The sequence below is a fragment of the Ovis aries genome, chromosome 17, assembly GCF_016772045.2.
Source record: "Ovis aries strain OAR_USU_Benz2616 breed Rambouillet chromosome 17, ARS-UI_Ramb_v3.0, whole genome shotgun sequence".
Lineage (NCBI taxonomy): Eukaryota > Metazoa > Chordata > Mammalia > Artiodactyla > Bovidae > Ovis > Ovis aries.
Window position 1 is genome coordinate 28,962,371 of NC_056070.1, and position 25,733 is coordinate 28,988,103.

The following is a 25,733-nucleotide window of genomic DNA, read 5'->3' on the forward strand; positions in this document are numbered from 1 at the left end:
CCATCTCTTTCAGAATTTTCCACAGTTTGTGGGGATCTACACAGTCAAAGGCTTTGGCATAGTCAATAAAACAGAAATAGATGTTTTTCTAGAACTCTCTTGCTTTTTCGATGATCCACCGAATGTTGGCTCCCTATAATGTTGGGTCTCTATAATGCTAATATTAATGTGCTTGATGTTGTCCCAGAGGTCTCTTAAACTGTCCTTATTTGTTTTCATTCATTTTTCTGTTCAGCAGCAGTGATTTTCAGTTCTCTCTCTTCCAGTTCTCTGATCCATTCCTTTGTATCATTTAGTCTACTGTTGATTCCTTCTAGTGTATTTTTTGTTTCCATTATTGTATTCTTCATCTCTGTGTGGGTCTTCATATTTTCTACAGACTTCTGACTTCTTGCTTATACATCCATTCTCCTCCTGAGTTTTTTGATCATCTTTATAATCATTGCTCTCACCTTCCCTCAAGTAGATGCTTATCATAGTGTCACTTATTTCTTTGGAATTTTATCTTGTTCCTTTGGCTGGGACATGTTCTCCTGCTATCTCGTTTTCCCTAAGTTGCTATTCCCATTTTTATGTACATGGTAGTTGTGTTGCATTTCTTGATCTTGGAGAGTAGGAGATGTATGATGTGTCGCAGGAGCACACAAACCTCTCATCACTCAAGCTGTGTTTCTAGGACTTGCCCCAGTAGGGCTGTGTGGGTCCTTCTGTTGTGGCAGGCTGAGTATGTGGACAGTTTGGTAACTGTGTTTGTCCCCTAGCCTGGTTAGTTGCCAGGCACTGTTTTGTGTGGATGCTGCTGACTGCTGGTTAATGGGGCATAGTCACAAGGTGGCTGGCTGCAGAACTATAGGGAGCTGTGGGGTTAGTACTGGCTCACTGGTGGGCAGTGTCTGCATCCAGAAGACTCCAGGCCATTGCTTAGCCACACTGGTGGTTGAAGCCAGGTCCTAGGGTTAGTGCCAGACCACTGGCAGGCAGAGCTCTGGGTCCCGGAGTCTGACTGAAGATCCAGAGATCTCACAGTTGCTGTCAGATGGGGGTGGTTACTGATAAAGTTGGGTATGTGCTTTGTGGTGTCTTGAAGTTTGCATTTGGAGAAGGAAATGGCAACTCACTCCAGTATTCTTGCCTGGAAAATCCCATGGATGGAAGAGCCTGGTAGGCTACAGTCCATGAAGTTTGCATTGGTTTGCTTTGTGGCAGGACTGGGACCCATCTGATCCTAGAGTAGGGTTTTCCCTGATGTAGGCAGGCTAGATATGCACACTGAAGGACTTGCATCTCTTGTCTCACCTCTGGTGTGTGAGGCTGTTCTGGAGGCTAGTGTATACTTCCTGGAGTTCAGAGTTGGTGCCTGCCCACTGGTGAGTGGAGCCAAGTCTTGGGTCTCTATGTCAAGAGGCATGTCTAGAGGTGATTGTATGCTCAGGAAGTCTTTAGGCAGCCTCTCTGCTGATGGGTGGGCCATGACGTTGCCCAGTTAGTTGTTTGATGGAGTGTGTCAGCATTGGTGCCTACTGCTTGTTGGGTGGGGTCAGCTCCTGACACTGATGAATTTGAGGGAGGATCTCAAGATGGAGGCCACCTACTGCAGTGTCCATGCAGTAGATAGCCCCCACATATGTCTGCCACAAGTTTCTCTGGCTTCAGGGTGAGCCACAGCCACCCTGCACCACTCCAGGAGTTTTCCCAAGGCAACCACGTTTGTCTGGGCCAGGCTTCTATCAATTTATTTCTTTTGCCCTGGTTCCCAGTACATGTGAAACTTTGTGTTTACTCTGTAAGAGTGAAGTCTCATTTCCCTCAGTCCTTTGAATCTCCCAATATTATAAGTCTCATTTGGCCTTCAAAGCCAGATACTCTGGGGGCTCCTTTTCCTGGTTCAGAAATCCCTAGACTGGGGAGCACAACGTGAGCCTTAGAACCCTCACTCGTGTGGGGGAAGTACTGTATTATAATTATTATCCACTTTGTGCATTGCCCACCTGGGGCGTGAGACTTGATTATGTCTTGAGTGTGCTTTCCCTCCTACCTGTCTTGTTATCATTCCTTCTTTATGTCTTTGTTTATGGAAGACCTTATTTTGCATAGGTTCTGATTTTCTCCAGTGATGGTTATTCTGCAGAAACTTGTGATTTTGGTGTGCTCATGAGAAGAAGTGAACTCAGGATCTTTCTACCTCCATCTTTGTCAGTCTCTTCAAAGGAAACTTCTGTATCTCTTATGGCATTTGAATCAACAATCAATAATTGCAGCATAGAGAAAAAGCAAATTATAAGGATCAAACAAAAATTTTGGCATTACTGCAGATGCAGTATCATTTAAAATGATTAAATATACATTTAAAATGATTATAGGGTGATTTATAAACAACTTTACACTAATATCTTTGACCATGTAGGTGAAATAGACAAAATGACTGAAAAAGTAAAACTTACCAAAACTGATACAAGAAGCAGTAGAAATCTGAGTAGTCTTTATATGTTAAAAAAGCTGAATTCAGTATTAAAAATCATTTCACATACCAAGCACCTTTTCCAACCACAAAACTGTGGATTAAAAATCAACTATTTAAAGAAAAGCTGCAAAAATACAAACTCACAGAGGCTGGACAATATGCTACTAAACAACCAATGAGTCACTGAAGAAATCAAAGGGGAAAGCAGAAAATACCTGGAGACAAATGAAAATGGAAAAATCTAAAATCTGTGCAGTACAACAAAAGCAATACTAAGAGAGCAGATACACTATGCTCAAGTGGAATTTATCATAGATTCTAGGATGGTTCAGCATTGGCAGATTAGTCAATAAAATACACCATGTTAAATCGAAGAATGGAAGTCATATGATTATCTCCATGCAAAAAAAAAAAAAGCTTTTTAAGAAATTTAACATTCATTTATAAGAACTCTGAACAAAGTGTATATAGAGGGAACACACTTATACCTGGTAAAGTCCATATGTGAAAACCCTGCAGCCAGTACAGTACTCAGTGGTGAAAAACTGAAAGCATATCTGTCAGAGCAGCTATTATCAAAAATACTAGAAATAACAAATGTTGGCTAGGATGTACAATAAAGGGAACACATGCACAATGTTGGTAAGAATGTAAATTGGTACATCCAGTATGGAAAATGTATTGAGGCTCCTTTGAACATGGAAAATAGAATTACCATACAAACCAGCAATTCCACATCTGAGCATTTTCAAAAAAAGAAAAACATTAATTCTAAAGATATATGCACCATTTTGTATTGCAGCATTATTTACAATAGCCAAGATACAGAAACACCCTAAGTGCCCATCAATAGGTGAATGGATAGAGAAGACGTGGTACCTATGTGCAATGGAATATTGTTGTTGCTTTAGTAGCTAAATCATGTCCAACTCTTTGTGACCCCATGGACACAGGAGCCCACCGAGCTCCTCTGTCCATAACTTTTCCCAGGTAAGAATACTAGAGTGGTTACCACTTTCTTCTCCAGGGAATCTTCCCAACCCAGGGTTTGAACTTGCACCTCCTGCATTGGCAGGTGGATTCTTTATTGCTGAGCCACCAGGAAAGCCCAATAGAATATTCAGTTCAGTTCATTTCTGTCACTCAGTCATGTCCGACTCTTTGCAACCCCATGGACTGCAGCACTCCAGGCTTCCCTGTCCATCACCAACGCCTGGAGCTTGCTCAAACTCATGTCCATTGTGTCGGTGATGCCATCAACCGTTGCATCCTTTGTCATCCCTTCCTTCTCCTGCCTTCAATCTTTCCCAGCATCCGGATCTTTTCCAGTGAGTCAGGTCTTCTCATCAAGTGGCCAGAGTACTGGAGTTTCAGCTTCAGCATCAGTCCTTCCAATGAATATTTAGGACTGATTTTCTTGAGGGTGGATTGGTTGGATCTCCTTGCAGTCCAAGGGACTCTCAAGAGTCTTCTCTAGTACCACAGTTCAAAAGCATCAATTCTTCGGCACTCAGCTTTCCTTATGGCTCAATTCTCACATCCATGCATGACTACTGGAAAAACCATAGCCTTGACCAGATGGACCTTTGTTGGCAAAGTAATGTCTCTGCTTTTTAACATGCTGTCTAGGTTGGTCATAACTTACCTTCCAAGGAGCAAGTGTCTTTTAATTTCATGGCTGCAATCACCATCTGCAGTGATTTTTGGAGCCCCCCAAAACTAAAGTCTCTCACTGTTTCCATTATTACCCCATCTGTTTGCCATGACATGATTGGACCAAATGGCATGATCTTAGTTTTCTGAATGTTGAGTTTTAAGCCGACTTTTTCACTCTCCTCTTTCACATTCATCAAGAGGCTCTTAAGTTCTTCTTCACTTTCTGCCATAAGGGTGGTGTCATCTGCATATCTGAGGTTATTAATATTTCTCCTGGTAGTCTTGATTCCAGCTTGTGCTTCCTCCAGCCTGGCATTTCACAAGATGTACTCTGCATATAAGTTAAATAAGCAGGGTGACACTATACAGCCTTGACGTACTCCTTTCTCAATTTGGAACCAGTCTGTTGTTTGATATCTGGTACTAACTGATGCTTCTTGGCTGGCATACAGATTTCTCAGGAGGCAGGTAAGGTGGTCTGGTATTTTCTAAGGTTATAACATTTTTAATTGTATTTAATTTTAAACTACTGTCAGTTGAGGCTCAAATTATATGAGAAAATAAAATTTAAAGATGCATTATTTTCTGTTACAGAAAGGTGTCGTCAAAGGAGATGGAGATGACACATTAGAAAACTCAGCAACTGACCAAAGGTAAGATTGTGTTACCAGAAAATATTTTCTCAATTATGTTTAATTATTGTTAAAAATTTTTTTAGTATTAGGAATGTTTATTTTCTAGTCTGCTCTAATTAGGTTTAAATGACCTGTCATTGAGTTGACAAGGGAAAAAAAAGCTGCTATCATCATCTCTAAGAGTGGCTCTCAACTGGGTGATTTTGCTTCCCTCCCCTCCCCAGATACTTGACAATGTCTGCTAACAGTTTTGCTTGTCACTGTTGTGGAGGGCACGGGCACTAGTGGCATCTAACGGGCAGAGGCCAGTAATGCTGCTAAACATCCTACAGCGCATAGGTCAGCCCCTACAATAAAAAAGTTACTCAGCTTGAAATATTAATTGAGCTAAGGCTGTGATAATCTCTGGTTTAGGAAAAAGGTAAAGTATTGATTGTTATGGAGAAAATTAACATAAAAGTTTTGATGTTTATTTATTTCATGTTATATATTTATTAAACTAAATTAACCAGAATATGCATCTTTCTAACTTTGCATTTTTTTTTTAGCTTTTTAGTTCCTCTTATAACTGAGTATGATAAGCATTTGGAAGAACTAAATGGTCAGCTGAAATATTATCAGGTATGAAATCATAGGTGTTAACCCTTTGGTAATATTTTCTTTAAAAAAAGAAAAAGTAAATAGACATTGTTTCTTCACAAATCCTTTGATAAGGAAGAAAATATTTACCTGTAATCAATTTACAGCATTGTGTTAGTTTCAAGTGTACAGCAAAGTGATTCTGTTATCCACATTTATGTGTTTGTGTATAGATGTGTATTCTTTTTCAGATTATTTTCCATTATAAGTTAGGATAAGATACTGAATCTAGTTCCCTGTTCTATACAGTAGGTCCTTGTTGTTTGTTTTATATATAATAGTGTGTATCTATAAATACCTGTGTCTGTAATCTTGTATAGTGTGTATCTATAAATCCCTAATTTATCCCACTCCCTTCTTTTCCCTTTGGCAACCATAAGTTTGTTTTCTATGTCAGTGAGTCTGTTTCTGTTAATTTGTATCAATTTTTGATTCCACATATAAGTGATATTGTATGATATTTGTCTTTCTCTGATTTACTTTACTTAGATGTTAATTTCTAAGACCATCCATGTTGCTGCAAATGCATTACTTCATTCAGTATGGCTTGAGTAATATTCCATTGTGTATGTGAGTGTTTATATATACCCCACATCTTTTTTATCTGTTCGTGTGTTGATAGATACTTAGGTTGCTCCCAAGTCTTGTCTGTTGCAGATTGTGCTGCTATGAACATTGGGGTGCATATATCTTCTTGAATTACAGTTTTAGAATTAGTATTTTTTGGACTATGCCCAAGAATGGGATTGTTGAATCACATGGTAATTCTGCTTTCCATTTTTTAAGGAAGCTCTATACTGTTTTCTATAGTGATTGCACCACTTTACACTCCCACTAACAGTGTAGGAAGGTTCTCTTTTCTCCACACCCTCTCCAGCATTTATTATTTGTCGACATTTTTATGATGATTGTTCTGAGTAGTCTGAGGTGATGCTCATTGTGGTTTTGAATTGCATTTCTCCAGTAATTAGTGATGTTGAGCATCTTTTCATGTGCCTGTTGGCCATCTGCATATCTTCTTTGGAGAAATGTCTGTTTAGGTCTTCTGCCCATTTTTGATTGGGTTGTTTTTGTTTTGTTTTGTTTTTTTTCCGGCTATAGAGCTGTTTTTAACTGACAGTAACAGAAAGCTCTCTTTTGCGCAGATGACATTTTGCTTTTATTTTTAGGATCTCTCTCTCTCTCTCTCTTTAGTCGCTAAGTCATGTCTGACTCTTCCGACCCCATGGACTGTAGCCTGCCAGGCTTCTTTGTCTGTGGGATTCTCCAGGCAGGAATACTGGAGTGGGTTGCCATTTCCAATTTTTAGGATAGTGAGCCTAAAGTTCCTGCTGAGTTCACTCTCTCAAAATTACTATAATGACCTGTGGTTTGTTAGTTGTAAGATGGAATATCTAGTTTCTTGAAATTAAACTTAAAATTTTAATTTTTTCTATAATCAATCTGATTCATTTATCTCTTTAATCAGCTAGTTTACTAACATATTTAACTTCACTTTTCCATTTGTCATTCTCCATCTAAAAATGATTACTGGATTAATTTCAAAAGAGAGGTAGGTGGAGCAGAACGCCCAGTGGTCTGTGATAAGAATAGTTGCTACTTTTAGGGAGAAAAAAAGATGTTAACTTCTACTTCTAACACTTGCTCACATAGATATTATTGATTAGCAATAGTTCTCACGGTTTCTTATTGACCCAGTAAAAAAATAGTGTATCTCAAAAGCAGGAAAATTTTCATAATAATTCTCTATATGAAAGATTTTCTTCCAGAAAATTTTCATAATTGGGGAAATTTTGATGATAAGAAAGATATGGCTGAATTTTGTTTCCTTCCAACTCTTAAATATTTTTAAATATTTTGCAGTAAAAAATCTTTTGTGTTACTGTAACAATTTACCCTGAATCCGTATTAATGCATATATCCCACCTAATTATTTGAATAATATTTTCCAAGATACACTGACATTTTTGAAAATTTTAAAGATCAATCTAAAAAAAAAAAATACAAAGCAGGAATAATTCCTACAATAAAGTCCAAACCTCTTAGTTAGCATGACATTCAAGACCTGCCACCTGCCTTTCCAATTTTACCTCTCATTGCATCGCTCCATGTATGGTCAGTTCTCAATTATCTGGTCGTGAATTCATTCATTTTGATTTAATTGTGATTCAGGCACAGCAGGGAGCTGGGAAAGGTTCACCTTTCAAGCCAACTTTGTAGTTATAATTGGCTGTTACTGATTTCCTAAACCAAGCTGCCTTGAGCTTCTCTGGTTGACAGGAAGAGAGAAAGGCTTGGAGCTCTGCCTGTTCCAGCCTTGCCTTGCCAGGTTCTCTCCAGGCTTGGCACTTCTCCTTTAGCCTAGGGTACCCAAGCAAGACTAACGGGCAGATCATGAGTTGATTGCAGTTTTGTTTTAAGTTTGGTTTTACATGGCCACCTTCCTGATCTCCATTTGCTCATTTACTCTTATTGAGAACTGACAACTATGCCTGTGTTGTCTAATATTTTTTGCTTCTTTTCGTTTACTTTCACCCTGCTCGAAATGTCCTTCCTTTTCTGTTGTAATCTTACAATCCCTTTAACCCCTCAGAAAAAATTAAAAATACCTTCATTTCATTCCCTTTTCAATGTGTATTTTATTCTTACTGGTATTTTAGTTAGTGATTTTTTTTTTTTAACTATATTTCCTACTACTGTCTGTGTTAGTAACCACATTGGTTTACTGTAGCAACCTTGTATTTGCAGAGAGACTAAACAGCTAATAAAAGAGGTCAATCAGAGACTGAATGAATTATTGCTAAAGAAGATCTTTATATGCTTTTTTTCACCAGTAACATTTTACTTTTCAAAATTTAAGCACACTTACATGGACTTCCACCTAAAGTAGGATGAAACAAGACATACAGTCAAGGTCTAGGGATCATTAGTATTTCTTACAGTGACATATTGAGGAATATCTTTCTTTTACTATGAACATCTAGAAATCATACAAATTATTTATAAATATTTCTTAATATATAAGAAGGTTTTATTTCTATTCAGAATGTTCTGTATATCATTAAAATATCTAATATTTATTGTTAGAAGTGAATAATAATTATTTCTTATCTATAGACTAGTGTCACAGATTACGTGCATATGAGTGAACTATTAATACTTAATATAGCTCTAATTGTCTTGAAGATGTTTTCCTACAGCTATATTTTATTCTTTCAGAAACAGATGGGTGAGATGAAACTACAATTTGAAAATGTCATCAGGGAAAATGAAAGGTAGATCAATTAACTGTTTCTTATTTTATTTTTGTCTTAGGTAACTTTTATTGTTACTTGGTATTTTATTCATGTAGTATACTGGTTTTGAATGTGGACTCTGGGGCCTGATGTCCTCTTTGACTCCTGGCTCCATTGCTTTCTAAGTATGTGACCTTGGACAGTTACTTAACCTCTTTGTGCTTCAGTTTCCTCATCTGTAAATGGGAGATAATAGCAGAACCTGTTTTGTAGAGCTGACTATAAAGGACAAAGTAAATGCTTAAAATAGGGTATATAAGAAACACTTTATAAATGTTTAGCAGTCATTAGTAGTAGAATAGCATGTAATATATAAATACGTTAAGAAACATACCAATAAAAAGAAAGCCTGTCAGCCCACCATCCAGTTAAGAGCTAAAATATTATCAATACTGGTGCACCTATCCATGTTTTCTTTCCCTACATCATCCCTCTCTTTCCCTCTGCCAGCAGTTAATACTGTCTTGAAATTTATCATTCCCTAGCTTTTTAAATTTTTATAGATACATCTATACCTAAGGATATACTATTTTTATGTATTTTTAAAAACGTATATAAAACGGTATTATTTAGTCTTCTGAGGTACACTTTTTTTTCACTAAGTATCATGAGTAAATAGAATAATTTCAAGGGATGAAATTGATGGGTTATAGGCCATGTGGTATTCAACTCTGCAATATATTGCCAGCTTAATTTCCAAAGTGGCTATACCAATTTTCATCCTACAGTGATATTTATGAGTTTTTATTGATCCGTATCTTTTATCAACACTTGCCCTTACCAGATTTCTTAATTTTTATTATTTTGAGTCCTAAATAGTATTTCATTGTGTTTTTAATTTTCATTTTCTGAATACCAATGTATTCAACCATTTTTCATGTTCAACCATTTTACTTACCCATGTGATTTCTCATGAAATGCACATTCTTTTCCCCATTTTCTATTTATCTTTCCCTTAGTAAATTTATATAATCTGTATTGTCAGTATTTGTTGGTGTGCCAGTCAGTGTTAATCATAACCATTGTAGGCATTTCAAACAAGTAGAGATTTAGTCACTTTCCGTTAAAATGTAGGTAAGATCATTGTTTTTAGAGTCATACCACAGAGGCTGAGATGCTGTGGTCAGGAATTTATGCTGCTATAGCCACCACTACAGCATCATTTTCGTGAAGCTGAAAACTTGACACTGGAAAGTGGAGTATGGGTTGCTGATTTCAAGAACTCTCAAGTCTACCAATTTTGCTTGCCATCTATCATACCTGAAGGAAAATATTCTCAGTCACTTCCACCTTCCTTATCCCCCTCAAGTGCCTCTCACTGCTGAAACGAATCCCATACATCACACCAGCTGCAAGGAAATTTGGGAAATACAGTTTTAGAATTTTAGTTACTGCAAAAGATGCTAGAATATGGAAAGGGATGAAAATGAACAATGAGTGCCAGTGGCCCATTCATTGTGTTAGACAATAGGTACATTTCAGATTCTTGTTCCCAGGTTGTGATATGTTTGATCAACAAAATTTTATTTTTTTTAAATTTTGAGGTAGTTGAATACATCTATCTTTTCTCTTATGGTTGTTGATCTTTGTGTCTCTAACAAATCCTTTCAGCCTGTGGTCATAAAGATCTTCTGTCACGTTTTCTTTTAAAAATGTTCCGGGTTTTATTCTATTCCAAGTTTAATTTTGAAGGTTATGTAACTGGACTGAGATCTGATAGAACTTTTGTTGTTGACATAAAACTAAGCCAAAAAAATTAAGAAATCTTTTTAAAGTTTGGCATTCCTTTGCTTGCATTCTTCTATGTAAATCTCTTAACTAGATTTTCCATTTTTCTCACTTATTTCTGGTTTTTCCCATGAAAAGTTTTCTAACTTTTTTATGATGTACTATTCTTTTTCAAAATAATTATGAGACAGCCTATGATCTTCCTAGTAAAGAGTATTACTAAGATTTTTGAATCACCAGTATATGTAAGTGAAGTTTGTATTTTAATGTTTTGGGGATAATACAGTGTTACATGAATTAGCCAATGATTTAGTCATTTCCTTTATTTGCCTCTGTGCTCTTCCTTTTAAGTCCAGGTCTTTTGAAACCAGTCCTCTAAAAATCTGCCTTTACCTTTTTAATAGTGCTGCAGTCATGGCTCATGAATGTATTTATTCTGAGTATAATAGGGAAATGAGAAAAAATGGATCCTGAGCTTGTTAAAAGGCACTTTAAATAACTCAAAATGTTATCAGGTTTTAAAGTAAACTCTCTGTCTTTAGGGCAGTATCCTGCTTTTAAATAAGCATTGCTGTTAAGGACTGCAAAATCAGAGTTTATCATTTTTAAGGAAAATATTTTAGATATGATCAAGTCTGAATAATGGAAGCTAGCAGTGGCTTGGATTATACAGTAGTAGCAGTTCCACATTTTTAGGGTCAGGGAAACATTCTACTACATTGTATATAGCTGAATATTACCTAGGAATTGATTACAAATAGAAAATAATGAAATCATTTTATGAGACTTAGGAAAGGTGAAAAAAATATTCATTATATCATCTTCATTTTTAGTCTATTCCTTGAAATTCAGTTCATGTTGAGAATATACTAGTTTTATTTTGTTTTTGTCTTATTTTCTTTAATATCATATTTCCATCTCATAACTTGCCAAAGGAAGGAAATTGGGTTATATAGTGAGTAAATATATGTACAGCACTGTCTGGCACTAAGTAAATACTACTTTTTATTGTTACTATTTTTATTTTATTATTGAGGGTTTGAAAGACAATCATTGCCTCTGTAAGAGCTATTTTCCCTTCTTTCATAGTTCATATAACCCTGATTTTGTTCCAGTTTCATTGCGCTCAGAGGATTTGAGCTTCTTCCACAATCTCAGGTGATAAATCTTTGATTATAATCTAGTGCACATTTCTTTTTGTCAGGGATTGGTGTAAGTATAAACATGAGATTCACTTTTATCCAGTGAAGTAAGGGACAGTCTGCAGTAGTGCCACTGGGAAGATTTTTCTTGCTGATAAGAGAGACTGGCAAGAAGAAAACTTACCTCCTTTCAGTTCCTTGTCATTTTCAGTCCAGCTCAGTCATGTCCGACTCTTTGCAACCCCATGTACTGCAGCATTTTAGAAAGTGTTATGTTGAAGCTGCTGTAGCTGTTTTGTAACCATGATAGTAGATATCAGAAACGCAAGGAGATGGGAAGAAGGGAAAGATGGGGAAACCTTTTGTCCTTACATTACTGAACTGCTGAAACAAATCTGGAGTCACTTACCTTCAGATTTAATATTTGGTGAAGTAATAAAACATGCATCCAATAATTCGTAAATATTTATTGAGTACTTACTAAATTGTTGTTGTTGTTCGGTTGATAAGTCATGTCCTTCTCTTTGCAAGCCCATGGACTATAGCACGTCAGACTTTTCTGTCCTTCACCATCTCCCAGAGTTTGTTCAGACTCATGTCCATCGAGTCAAGTGATGCTGTCGAGCCATCTCATCCTCTGTCTCCAGCTTCTCCTGCCCTCAATCTTTTCCAGCATCAGGATCTTTTCCAGTGAATGGGATCTTTGCATGAAGTGGCCAGAGTATTGGAACTTCACTTTCAGCATCAGTCTTTCCATTGAATATTCAGGGTTGATTTTCTTTAGGATGGACTAGTTTGATCTCCTTGCTGTCCAGGGGACTCTCAAGAGTCTTCTCTAGCACCGTAACTCAATAGCATCAATTCTTTGGTGCTCAACCTTCTTTATGGTTGAGCTGTCACATCCATACATGACTACTAGAGAAACCATAGCTTTAACTATACAGACCTTTGTCAGTGAAGTGTTATCTCTGCTTTTTAATACAATGTCTAGGTTTGTCATAGCCTTCCTTCCAAGGAGCAAGCGTCTTTTAATTTCATGGCTGCAGTCATTGTCTGCAGTGATTTTGGAGCCCAAGAAAATAAAATCAGTCACTGCTTCCAGTTTTTCCCCCTATTTGCCATGAAGTGATGGGACTGAATGCCATGATCATAGTTTTTTGAATGTTGAGTTTTAAGCCAGCTTTTTCACTTTTCTCTTTCACCCCCATCAGCAGTAGGCTCTTTAGTTCCTCTTCACTTTCTGCAATTAGAGTAACATATCTGAGGTTGTTGATATTTCTCCCAGCAATCTTGATTCCAACTTCTGAGTCATCCAGCCCTGCATTTCACATGATGTTCTCTGCATATACGTTAAATAAGCCCTGTGACAGTATACAGTCTTGATGTACTCCTTTCCCACTTTGGAACCAGTCCGTTGTTCCATGTCCGGTTTTAACTTTTGCTTCTTGTTCTGCATACAGGCTTCTCAGGAGACAGGTAAGGTGGTCTGGTATCCCCATCTCTAAGAATTTTCCAGTTGGTTGTAATCCACACAGTCAAAGGCTTTCGTGTAGTCAGTGAAGCAGAAGTAGATGTTTTTTGGAATTGCCTTGATTTTTCTGTGATCCAGCGGATGCTGACAATTTGATCTCTTGTTCCTCTGCCTTTTCTAAATCCAGCTTGTACATCTGGAAGGTTTCAGTTCACGTAATACTGAAGCCTAGCTTGAAGTATTATGAGCATAATCTTGCTAGCATATGAAATGAGTGCAGTTGTATGGTAGTTTGAACATTTTTTGGTATTGCCTTTCTTTGGGATTGGAATGAAAGCTCACCTTTTCCAGTACTGTGGCCACTGATGAGTTTTCCAAATTTGCTGACTTAATGGGTGCACCGCTTTAACAGCATCATCTTTTAGGATTTTAAATAGCTTAGCTGGCATTCTGTCACCTCTACTAGATTTGTTCGTAGTAATGCTTCCTAAAGCCCACTTGCCTTCACACTCCAGGATGTCTGGCTCTAAGTGAGTGATCACATGATTGCGGTTATCTGGGTCATTAAGACCTTTTTTCTTTTTTTTTTTTTAAATAGTTTTTCTGTATATTTATGCCACCTCTTCTTAATCTCTTTTGCTCCCTGTTTCTGTCCTTTGTTGTGTCCATCTTTGCATGAAATGTTTCCTTGGTATCAAATTTTCTTGAAGTGATCTGTAGTCTTTGCCATTCTGTTTTCCTCTTATTTCTTTGCACTGTTCACTTAAGAAGGCTTTTCTTTCTGTCTTTGCTATTCTCTGGAACTCTACATTCAGTTTGGTATCTTTTCCCCTTTCTCCTTTGCCTTTCCCTTCTTTTCTAATCTCAACTATTTTTAAGGCCTCTTCAGACAGCTACTTTGCCTTCTTGCATTTCTTTTTTTGGGGGATGGTTTTGGCCACCACCTCCTGTACAGTGTTATGAACCTCCCTCCATAGTTCTTCAGGCACTCTGTCTACCAGATCTAATCCCTTGAATCTATTTGTCACTTCCACTGTATAATCATAAGGGATTTGATTTAGGCCATACCTGAATGGCCTAGTGGTTTTTCCTACTCTCTTCAATTTAAGCCTGAATTTTGCAATAAGAAGCTCATGGTCTGAGCCACAGTCAGCTCCCAGAAGTGTTTGCTGACTGTGTAGAGCTTCTCCATCTTCGACCACAAAGAATATAATCAATATGATTTCTGTATTGACCATGTGGTGATGTCCATGTGTAGTGTCATCTCTGGTGGTGTTGGAAGAGGGTATTTGCTATGACTGCTGCGTTCTCTTGGCAAAACTCTGTTAGTCTTTGCCCTGTTTCATTTTGTATTCCAAGGCCAAACTTGCCTGTTACTCCAGCTATCTCTTGACTTCCTCCTTTTACTTTACCGTCCCCTCTGATGAAAATGACTTTTTTGGGTGTTAATTCTAGAAGGTTTTGTAGGTCTTCATAGAACTTTTTGACTTAAGCTTCTTCAGCATTCGTGGTTGGGGCATAAACTTGGATTACTGTGATGCTGGATGGAAATGAACTGAGATCATTCTGTCATTTTTGAGATTGCACCCAGGTACTGCATTTCAGACTCTTTTGTTGACTGTGAGGGCTACTCCATTTGTTCTAAGGCATTCTTACCCACAGTGGTAGTTATACTGTAATTATATGGTCATCTGAATTAAATTTGCACATTCCCATCCATTTTAGTTCACTAATTGCTAAAATGTCAATGTTCACTCTTGCCATCTCCTGTTTGACCACTTCCAATTTACCTTGATTCATGGACCTCACATTCCAGGTTCCTATGTAATATTGTTCTTTACAGCTTTGGACTTTACTTTCACCACCAGACACATCCACAGCTGAGCAACATTTCCGCTTAGGTCAGCCTCTTCATTCTTTCTGGAACTGTTTCTCTGCTCTTCCCCAGTAGCCTTTGGACACCTACCAACCTTGGGGGCTCATCTTCCAGTGTCATATCTTTTTGCCTTTTGATTGTGTTCATCAAGTTCTCAAGGCAAGAATACTGAAGTGGTTTGCCATCCCCTTCTCCAGTGGGCCACATTTTGTCAGAACTCTCCACCATGACCCATCCATCTTCAGTAGCCCTGCAAGACATGACTCATAGCTTGCTTGAGTTACACAAAGCTGAGACCCATGTGATCATTTTGATTAGCTTTCTGTGATTGTGATTTTCATTCTCTTGGCTGTAGGATTATAAATCTTGCTTCCTGGTGGGAGGGACTGGCTGTGGGGAAAGCTGGGTCTGGCTCTGGTAGGCAGAGCCATGCTCAGTAAATCTTTAATCCAGTTGTCTGTTGATGCGAGGGCTGTGCTTCCTCCCTGTTAGTTGTTTGGCCTGAGGTGGCTCAGTCGTAGAGTTGCATGCTCTATGATAAGGCTACTAGTGTGAAAGTGAAAGTCGCTCAGTCGTGTCTGACTCTTTGCAACCCCCTGGACTATACAATCCATGGAATTCTCCAGGCCAGAATACTGGAGTGGGTAGCCTTTCCCTTCTCCAGAGGATTTTCCTAACCCAGGGATGGAACCCAGGTCTGCCACATTGCAGATGTATTCTTTACCAGCTGAGCCACAAGGGAAGCCCGGTAAGGCTACTGGTAAGGCCACTGCTGCTGCTGCTAAGTCGCTTCAGTCGTGTCTGACTGTGCAACCCTGTAGACGGCAGCCCACCAGACTCCCTCGTCCCTGGGATTCTCCAGGCAAGAACACTGGAGTGGGTTGCCATTTCCTTTTCCAGTGCATGAAAGTGAAAAGTGAAAGTGAAGTCGGTCAGTCGTGTCCAACTTCGCGACACCATGGACTGCCGCCTACCAGGCTCCTCCATCCATGGGATTTTCCAGGCAAGAGTACTGAAGTGGGTTGCCATTGCCTTCTCCAGTAAGGCCACTGGCAGCCTCCAAAAGAATTTATACCAACACGCACCTTTCAGGACTGCTGCTGCCACTGCCCCTATCGCCACAGCAAGCCACTGCTGACCAACACCTCTCCAGGAGACCCTCAAACACTCACAGGCAAGTCTCACCCAATCTCCTGTGGGGTCGCTGCTCCCTTCCCCTGGGTCCTGGTATGCACAAGATTTTGTTTTTGCCTTCCGAGAGTTTCTGTTTCCCTCAGTCCTGTGGAAGTTCTGTTATCAAATACCACTGCCTTTCCAAATTAGATTCTCTGGGCATTCCCAGTCTCTTTGCCAGATCCCCAGCTTGAGAAGTATATCATTAGTGTGTGTTGATAATAGCCTGTGAACACAAAGTACTAGATGTTATATATTTGAAATTTGGGAGAAAAGAGTTCTTGTGTATATTTATAAAAGAAAAAATGAAGCTGCTATTTTTCAGTACTTGTCCAAAAATGTTATTCTGTACTCAGAAACTATTTAATAGCAGAAGATGAGTACATTTGCTCTGTTTTCCAGTGAAAGAAAAGATATCTCTGGAATTCCATGATAAACACTGCTCTTCTGGAGCTAATTTATGTCTATATACTGTGAGGAAAACCATCCTCTTTACTTAAAGTTTAATATTTTTCTTTCTAATAATCTCAGAGGTATACCTCTCATGTAAACTCAGAGGTATCCTAGTTTCTGTATATGTCTCTGTTTATGATAAGTCTGTTTGTATATTTCTGTATATATATGTCTCTTACCACACCCCCCATAATTACTAGTCTCCAGTCACACTGCTCATCTTACTGGCTTCCTTAAAACTGGCACATGAATGTGAAAGTCACTGAGTCGTGTCTGACTCTTTGTGACCCCATGGACTATACAGCCCATGGAATTCTCCAGGCCAGAATACTGGAGTGGGTAGCCTTTCCCTTCTCCAGGGAATCTTCCAAACCCAGGGATCAAAACCAGGTCTCCTGCATTGCAGGCGGAATCTTTACCAGCTGAGCCACAAGGGAAGCCCAAGAATACTGGAGTGGGTAGCCTATCCTTTCTCCAAAAGATCTTCCTGAACCAGGAATTGAACCGGGGTCTCCTGCATTATTGCAGGCAGATGCTTTACCAACTGAGCTATCAGTTCAGTTCAGTCCCTCAGTCATGTCTGACTCTGTGACCCCATGAATCACAGCACGCCAGGCCTCCCTGTCCATCACCAACTCCCGGAGTTCACTCAGACTCACGTCTGTCGTTCCCTTCTCCTCCTGCCCCCAATCCCTCCCAGCATCAGAGTCTTTTCCAATGAGTCAACTCTTTGCATGAGGTGGCCAAAGTACTGGAGCTTCAGCTTTAGCATCATTCCTTCCAAAGAAATCCCAGGGTTGATCTCCTTTAGAATGGACTGGTTGGATCTCCTTGTAGTCCAAGGGACTCTCAAGAGTCTTCTCCAACACCACAGTTGAAAAGCATCAATTCTTCAGCACTCAGCCTTCTTCACAGTCCAACTCTCACATCCATACATGACCACTGGAAAAACCATAGCCTTGACTAGATGGACCTTAGTCGGCAAAGTAATGTCTCTGCTTTTGAATATACTATCTAGGTTGGTCATAACTTTTCTTCCTAGGAGTAAGCGTCTTTTAATTTCATGGCTGCAGTCACCATCTGCAGTGATCCTGGAGCCCAAAAAAATAAACTCTGACACTGTTTCCCCATCTGTTTCCCATGAAGTGATGGGACCAGATGCCATGATCTTCGTTTTCTGAATGTTGAGCTTTAGGCCAACTTTTTCACTCTCCTCTTTCACTTTCACCAAGAGGCTTTTTAGCTCCTCTTCACTTTCTGCCATAAGGGTGGTCTCATCTGCTTATCTGAGATTGATATTTCTCCCAGCAATCTTGATTCCAGCTTGTGTTTCTTCCAGTCCAGCGTTTCTCATGATGTACTCTGCATATAAGTTAAATAAGCAGGGTGACAGTATACAGCCTTGACGTACTCCTTTTCCTATTTGGAACCAGTCTGTTGTTCCATGTCCAGTTCTAACTCTTGCTTCCTGGCCTGCATACAGATTTCTCAAGAGGCAGGTTAGTTGGTCTGATATTCCCATCTCTTTCAGAATTTTCCACAGTTTATTGTGATCCACACAGTCAAAGGCATTGGCATAGTCAATAAAGCAGAAATAGATGTTTTTCTGGAACTCTCTTGCTTTTTCCATGATCCAGCAGATGTTGGCAATTTGATCTCTGGTTCCTCTGCCTTTTCTAAAACCACCTTGAACATCAGGGAGTTCACAGTTCACGTATTGCTGAAGCTTAAAACTGGCAAATCAAGTTTCTACTAGAAGCCCTTTTGCCTATCAGTATTTCTTCTGCCTGGAATGTTTTTCTCCAGACCTACACAGGACTGTCTCCTCCTCTTCGATCAGGAAGGCATTCTTTGACCACGTTATCCAGTAGTACTCCTCCTCTGAACTTCCATTTTTCTATTACCCAGTTTTATTCGTGATACCTATTGCTACCTGAAATTATTTATTTGCCTGTCATTTTTCTACTAAAATGTATCCTTCATGAGTTGTGGCCTTTGTCTATTCTGTTTACCATAGTATACCAAAGATTGAAAGTGCTTGATATGTATTAAATGTTCAAATAATATTTTGGGGTGGATGATTGGAAATATTAGGATCGTAAGCACCTACATATGGGAACACATTTGGCTCTTTTTTGCTTCAAGAAATAGAAACAGGTCATTCTAAGTAAGTGAGAATGCATGATAAGGAGGAACATGGAATACAACTAAAATTAGGAAACATTGGGACCATCTGTGAGGATATGCTTCTTTTATTAGTTGTCTTATACAGACTACATGGTCCCTTTCAGTAGTGGCACCCCTCTCATATAGCTGCTGCTCCTACTCTTTTAACCAAAAAGCCGATTCTCTGTTCTTTAGTCAAATCCTGAAGGTACCCATTCTTGGTACTTTGGTTGGTTTAAATAATGGTCAGTACTTCTATTTGTCAGAACACTTGATGTCAGTCAGTCTATGATAAGGCTACCCTTGAGAAATATGCAAAACTTTAGTCTCATTATAAATGTCTCTATGTAAAGAATATCCTATGCTGTTCCTCAGATCATGGGCTATTGTCAAGGATTACTTAAGTCTGAGCACAGCAGACAATGTAACTATAACACATCCAGTTATAATTGTTGATTACATCACTGGTTGGAGAAGGCTTAAGTGAGAGGATGAAAATTGAGCAGATCCTTTAAGAATGAGCAGGAGTTCATCAAATGAAAATTTGTATGTTTATTAAAGTACAGATCATTTACAGTGGCCGTATCCCAGCATATTTATATAGGGAATTATACACAAGCCTGGAATAGTGGGCAGAGCCCAGATAGAATAAGACCTTGCATGCTCATTTCAGTTCAGTTCAGTCACTCAGTTGTGTCCAACTCTTTGCGACCCCAGGGACTGCAACACGCCAGGCCTCCCTATCCATCACCAGCTCCTGGAGCCTGCTCAAACTCATGTCCATCAAGTCGATGATGCCATCCAACCATCTCATCTTCTGTCGTCCCCTTCTCTTCCTGCCTTCAATATTTCTCAGCATCAGCGTCTTTTCAAATGAGTCAGTTCTTCACATCAGGTGGCCAAAGTATTAGAGTTTCAGCTTCAGGATCAGTCCTTGCAATGACTATTCAGGACTGATCTCCTGTAGGATTGACTGGTTGGATCTCCTTGCTGTCCAAGGGACTTTCAAGAGTCTTCTCCAACACCGCAGTTCAAAAGCCTCAATACTTCGGTGCTCAGCTTTCTTTATAGTCCAACTCTCACATCCAAACATGACTGCTGGAAAAACCATAGCTTTGGCTACACAGACCTTTGTTGGCAAAGTAATGTCTCTGCTTTTTAATATGCTGTCTAGATTGCTCATAACTCTTCTTCCAGGGACGAAGTGTCTTTTAATTTCATGGCTGTGGTCACCATTTGCAGTGATTTTGGAGCAAAATAAACAGTCTTTCTACTGTTTCCCCATCTATTTGCCATGAAGTGATGGAACCAGATGCCGTGATCTTAGTTTTCTGAATGTTGAGCTTTAAGCCAAACTTTTAACTCTCCTCTTTCATGTTCATCAAGAGGATCTTTAATTCTTCTCTGCGTTCTGCCATAAGGGTGGTGTCATCTGCATATCTGAGTTTATTGATATTTCTCCCAGCAATCTTGATTCCCGCTTGTGCTTCATGCAGCCTGGCATTTTGCATGATGTACTCTGCATATAAGTTAAATAAGCAGGATGACAATATACAACCTTGAGGTACTCCTTTCCCAGTTTGGGAACCAGTTTGTTGTTCGATGTCTGGTACTAACTGTTGCTTCTTGACTTGCATAGCAATTTCTCAGGAGGCAGGTCAGGTGGTCACGTATTCCCATCTCTTTTAGAATTTTCTACAGTTTGTTGTGATCCACACAGTCAAAGGCTTTGACATAGTCAATACAGCAGAAGTAGATGTTTTTTTCTGGAACTCTCTCTCGCTATTTCGATGATCCAACAGGTCTTGGCAGTTTGATCTCTGGTTCCTCTGCCTTTTCTAAAACCAGCTTGAATATCTGGAAGTTCACAGTTCAGGTATTATTGAATCCTGGCTTGGAGAATTTTGAGCATTACTTTGCTAGCTTGTGAGATGAGTGCAATTGTGCAGTAGTTTGAACATTCTTTGGCATTGCCTTTCTGTGGGATTGAAATGAAAATTGACTTTTTCCAGTCCTGTGGCCACTGCTGAATATATGCCCAGTCAAGGAATTTAAACTTGTACTACAGATGGTGTAGGGAGCTCTTCGGGGATTTTAAACAGAGGAGAGTGTACTGTTGAAGGATTGTACTCAGTGGCACTTCAGAATTTGAAAATTCCAATTTTTTCTGGAAAGAATATATATGAGTCACTGTAGAAGCAGAACGGGAAGCAACAGTTGTAGTTATCAGGCTGTTCTGTATTAATTCCCAAAGGAAACACTGCCCCATGGTGGTGATGTCAGTACCTTCACCCAGGAAGCTTGGACTTAACGATGAATAAAGTCTGTAAGGTGAGGGGAGCCATGTTAGAGGGGTTGTACAAGGCAGTTGTCTAGAATGTTTTGTGATTGTATTTGTCTTACTCTCTCTTCTCTCTTACAGAGTTCTAAAATTCACTAACACTATTCCCTGTTCCCTTCTCTATTTTAAGATCTACAAAATTGAGATGTAGCTGTAGGGAATAGCATATCAAATTAATAAGCAGCAATTTTATTTTTAATATATTGTGTAAAAGAAATGGTGCATCTTACTATCAATGAAAAATTCAGTTCAAAAACAAACTGTTAGAATTGTTTGATTCATCTTTGTCCACTCAAAGATTTAGAAAGTTGTCTTGCCTATTTATAATTGGTTAAAATTTCAGAACTGCAATTTCTGACTGGGTAATTTTCCTAGTATTAGTACTTTAATCTGTCTGGAGCTCAGTTTCTTTTTTTTTTTTTAATTTGAAGTTTAGATGATTTACAGTGCTGTGCCAGTGTCTACTGTACAGCCAAATGACTCGGTTATAAACATATATACATTCTTTTTTTATATTCTTTTCCATTATGATTTATCACAGAATTTTGCAACCAGTACCCTGTGCCATACATTGGGTTGTTTATTCATTCTAAATGTAGTAGTTTGCATCTACCAACCCCAAACTCCCAGGACATCCCACCTTTCTCCCTCTTGGCACCCACAAGTCTCTTCTCTATTCCATAGATTAAGAAACTGAGTTTTACGTCGTATGTGTTCCAGTTAGCATTCCATTGTGTATAGGTACCACATTTTCCTTATCCATTCATCTGTTGATGGACATTTAGGTTGTTTCCATGTTTTGGCTATTATAAACAGTGCAGCTATGAACGTAGAGGTGCATGTGTCTTTTCGAGTTATAGTTTTGACCAGGCATATTGCCAGGAGTGGGATAGATAGATCATATGGTAATTCTGTTTGTAGTTTTCTGAAGAATCTTCATACTGTTTTCTGTAGTGGCTGTATCAACTTGCCTTCCCACCAGCAACATACTAGGTAAAACTCAGTTTCTTAATCTATGAAATGAGGGATTGGGCCTGGATTTCACTTTAATGTCTGTATATTTTTATGATTATACTACATGCTTTTAAAGTATCTTTTGAACTAATACTGCAAATGGTAAGATAGAAAAATAATAAAAAACATAAATAACTTAAAAGGCATAGATACATAATAATTTAATGTAAAGTACCATATTATAGTCAGAAACACTGTTACTTTTTTAATTCAGTCATATGGTACCTAGCATAAAATATAGTACAAACCCTCTTTCCTTCTAGATCAATAGTCAGTCTGTAGATTGAAAGAGACAAAATGCGTACAACATGCATACTTTAAAATTTTTTACTCTGACTTAATATGAATGTGCACTTATTTAATTTTTTATATAATGCCTAAGCTGAGTGCAGAAGAATTGATGCTTTTGAACTGTGGTGTTGGAGGAGACTCTTGAGAGTCCCTTGGACTGCAAGGAGATCCAACCAGTCCATTCTAAAGGAGATCAGTCCTGGGTGTTCATTGGAAGGACTGATGTTGAAGGTGAAACTCCATTACTTTGGCCACCTGATGCAAAGAGCTGACTCATTTGAAAAGACCCTGATGCTGGGAAGGATTGAGGGCAGGAGGAGAAGGGATCGACAGAGGATGAGATGGTTGGATGGCATCACTGACACAATGGACATGGGTTTGGGTGTTCTCCAGGAGTTGGTGATGGACAGGGAGGCCTGGCGTGCTGTGGTTCATGGAGTTGCAAAGAGTCAGACGTGACTGAGCAACTGAACTGAAGATCTTTACTTTGAGTAAGACTACTACTTACAGTTCTTTGTTGTCTTTTACACATAAAGCATGGAGAATAATTTGTTCTTTATAGCTTCCAGTTTCAGTTTCTTTGAAGAAGGGTAAGAGCTTAGAGATCCTTTTGATCTCCTTTTGATCCTCTGACTTCATAATTTCTCTGACTTTTTATAATTATTTTACCTACCTCTAATTCAACAGCAGCTATTTAATAAATCATTTTTATTGAGCCTTTCATATTCAGCTTAGGTTTCATAGGAAAAAACCCAGCTCTTTTGTACTTTTGTTCATTTTGCGTCATATTTAATTACATTGTATAATTATAATAGTTTATGGCCGATATAGTAGATTGGCCTAACATCTGCTCCACCCTCCTTTACTATAGTATACCTTCTTATACTGCAGACTCTGGAAAATCAAAGTCTAGTTCAGAATGTGAATTGGGTTCTGCTAATGATAAGCACATGTAAATGACCTAAATCAGGAGATAAGTAGGAGGAAAGCATTATCTGGGAATCTGTTTTTGTGGATGAGAATCTAACAAGTGTAGTGTGGCCCTAGTGCCAATAATTCTTGCAACTGCTTCTGTCAAAGCTAAGTCAGGGTGTTCCTGCAGGCATTACCACTGGCAGTACTTCCTGATCCCAGGATCTCAGCTAAACTAAAGAGGTGTGTTCCTAGAATCAGCAGTCAGCATATCTGCTTCCTGATTGTCCAGCTTCCTAATCATGGTCTGTGTGGTCTCAGCAAAACAGTTCTGCAGATTTTTGGATCGCAGCCATTCTGACTGGTGTGAAGTGGTACCTCATTGTGGTTTTGATTTGCATTTCTCTAATAATGAGTGATGTTGAGCATCTTTTCATGTGTTTGTTAGCCATCCGTATGTCTTCTTTGGAGAAATGTCGATTTAGTTCTTTGGCCCATTTTTTGATTGGGTCGTTTATTTTCTGGAGTTGAGCTGCATAAGTTGCTTGTATATTTTTGAGATTAGTTGTTTGTCAGTTGCTTCATTTGCTATTATTTTCTCCCATTCAGAAGGCTGTCTTTTCACCTTGCTTATATTTTCCTTTGTTGTGCAGAAGCTTTTAATTTTAATTAGATCCCATTTGTTTATTTTTGCTTTTATTTCCAGAATTCTGGGAGGTGGATCATAGAGGATCCTGCTGTGATTTATGTCTGAGAGTGTTTTGCCTATGTTCTCCTCTAGGAGTTTTATAGTTTCTGATCTTACATTTAGATCTTTAATCCATTTTGAGTTTATTTTGTGTGCGGTGTTAGAAAGTGATCTAGTTTCATTCTTTTACAAGTGGTTGACCAGTTTTCCCAGCACCACTTGTTAAAGAGATTGTCTTTACTCCATTGTATATTCTTGCCTCCTTTGTCAAAGATAAGGTGTCCATATGTGTGTGGATTTATCTCTGGGCTTTCTATTTTGTTCCATTGATCTATATGTCTGTCTTTGTGCCAGTACCATACTGTCTTGATGACTGTGGCTTTGTAGTAGAGCCTGAAGTCAGGCAAGTTGATTCCTCCAGTTCCATTCTTCTTTCTCAAGATTGCTTTGGCTATTCGAGGTTTTTTGTATTTCCATACAAATCTTGAAATTATTTGTTCTAGTTCTGTGAAAAATGTGGCTGGTAGCTTGATAGGGATTGCATTGAATTTGTAAATTGCTTTGGGTAGTATACTCATTTTCACTATATTGATTCTTCCAATCCATGAACATGGTATAAATGCTGGAGAGGGTGTGGAGAAAAGGGAACCTCCTACACTGTTGGTGGGAATGCAAACTAGTACAGCCACTATGGAGAACAGTGTGGAGATTCCTTAAAAATTGCAAATAGAACTACCTTATGACCCAGAATTGAAAGAGACACATGTACCCCAATGTTCATCGCAGCACTGTTTAGATGTCCATCAGCAGATGAATGGATAAGAAAGCTGTGGTACATATACACAATGGAGTATATGGAATTTAGGAAGATGGCAATGACGACCCTGTATGCAAGACAGGGAAAGAGACACAGATGTGTATAACGGACTTTTGGACTAGAGAGAAAGGGAGAGGGTGGGATGATTTGGGAGAATGACATTCTAACATGTATACTATCATGTGAATTGAATCGCCAGTCTATGTCTGACGCAGGATGCAGCATGCTTGGGGCTGGTGCATGGGGATGACCCAGAAAGATGTTATGGGAGGGAGGTGGGAGGGGGTTCATGTTTGGGAATGCATGTAAGAATTAAAGATTTTAAAATTTAAAAATAAAAACTAAAAAAAAATAAAATTAAAAAAAAAAACAGTTCTGCAATATAAACCAATAAGATTGACTTTTTTTTTTTTAAGCATTTACACGAGAAAATAGAGATCAGCTAATTGATGGTGACTGCAGACAAAGCAACTATGCAGAGAAATGTGGTTCTACTGTTATTAATAACACTATTTATTTTCACAAGCTTTTATGTGATTTCATGTCTCCTCTTACTTTGAAACCATCCAAATGCCAGGAAACATACTCCTTTTTCTTTTTCCTACCATTCTTACATTTTGACTTGGTTGTATATTTGAATAAATGCACCTAGGACCAGAACTCTCTTACTGTCTTGTATATAATAGCTCTTCAAATGTTTTGCATGTGTGTGCTCCGTTGTGTCCGACTCTTTGCAGTCCCATGGGCTCTAGCTCTCCACACTCTGTCCGTGGGATTTTTCAGCAAGAATACTGGAGTGGGTTGACATTTCCTCCTCCAGGGATCTTCCCAACCCAGGGATTGAACTGCATCTCCTCATCTCCTGCATTGGCATGCAGGTTCTTTGCCACTGATCCACTTGGGAAGCCCCCAAATGTTTGTTGAACCTACTTAAATTGTTGTTGCTGTTTAGCTGCTAAGTCGTGTCTGATTCT

General features: G+C 38.8%; 1 protein-coding gene across 5 annotated transcripts in view; it reads left to right on the top strand.

Moving 5' to 3' along the window:
* The window catches only part of LOC101108690 (sodium channel and clathrin linker 1), a 183,321-nt gene that overhangs the window by 33,852 nt on the left and 123,736 nt on the right, over window positions 1-25,733 (top strand). For all 5 annotated transcript variants that reach the window (XR_009596990.1, XR_009596991.1, XM_060401008.1 and 2 more), the window contains exons 3-5: window positions 4,712-4,770; window positions 5,301-5,373; window positions 8,611-8,666. Coding sequence is in view for 3 of the 5 variants with exons in the window: in XM_060401008.1 (XP_060256991.1) it covers window positions 4,712-4,770; window positions 5,301-5,373; window positions 8,611-8,666 (188 nt within the window). In the remaining 2 variants the exon portion in view is untranslated. The remainder of the gene's footprint in view (window positions 1-4,711; window positions 4,771-5,300; window positions 5,374-8,610; window positions 8,667-25,733) is intronic.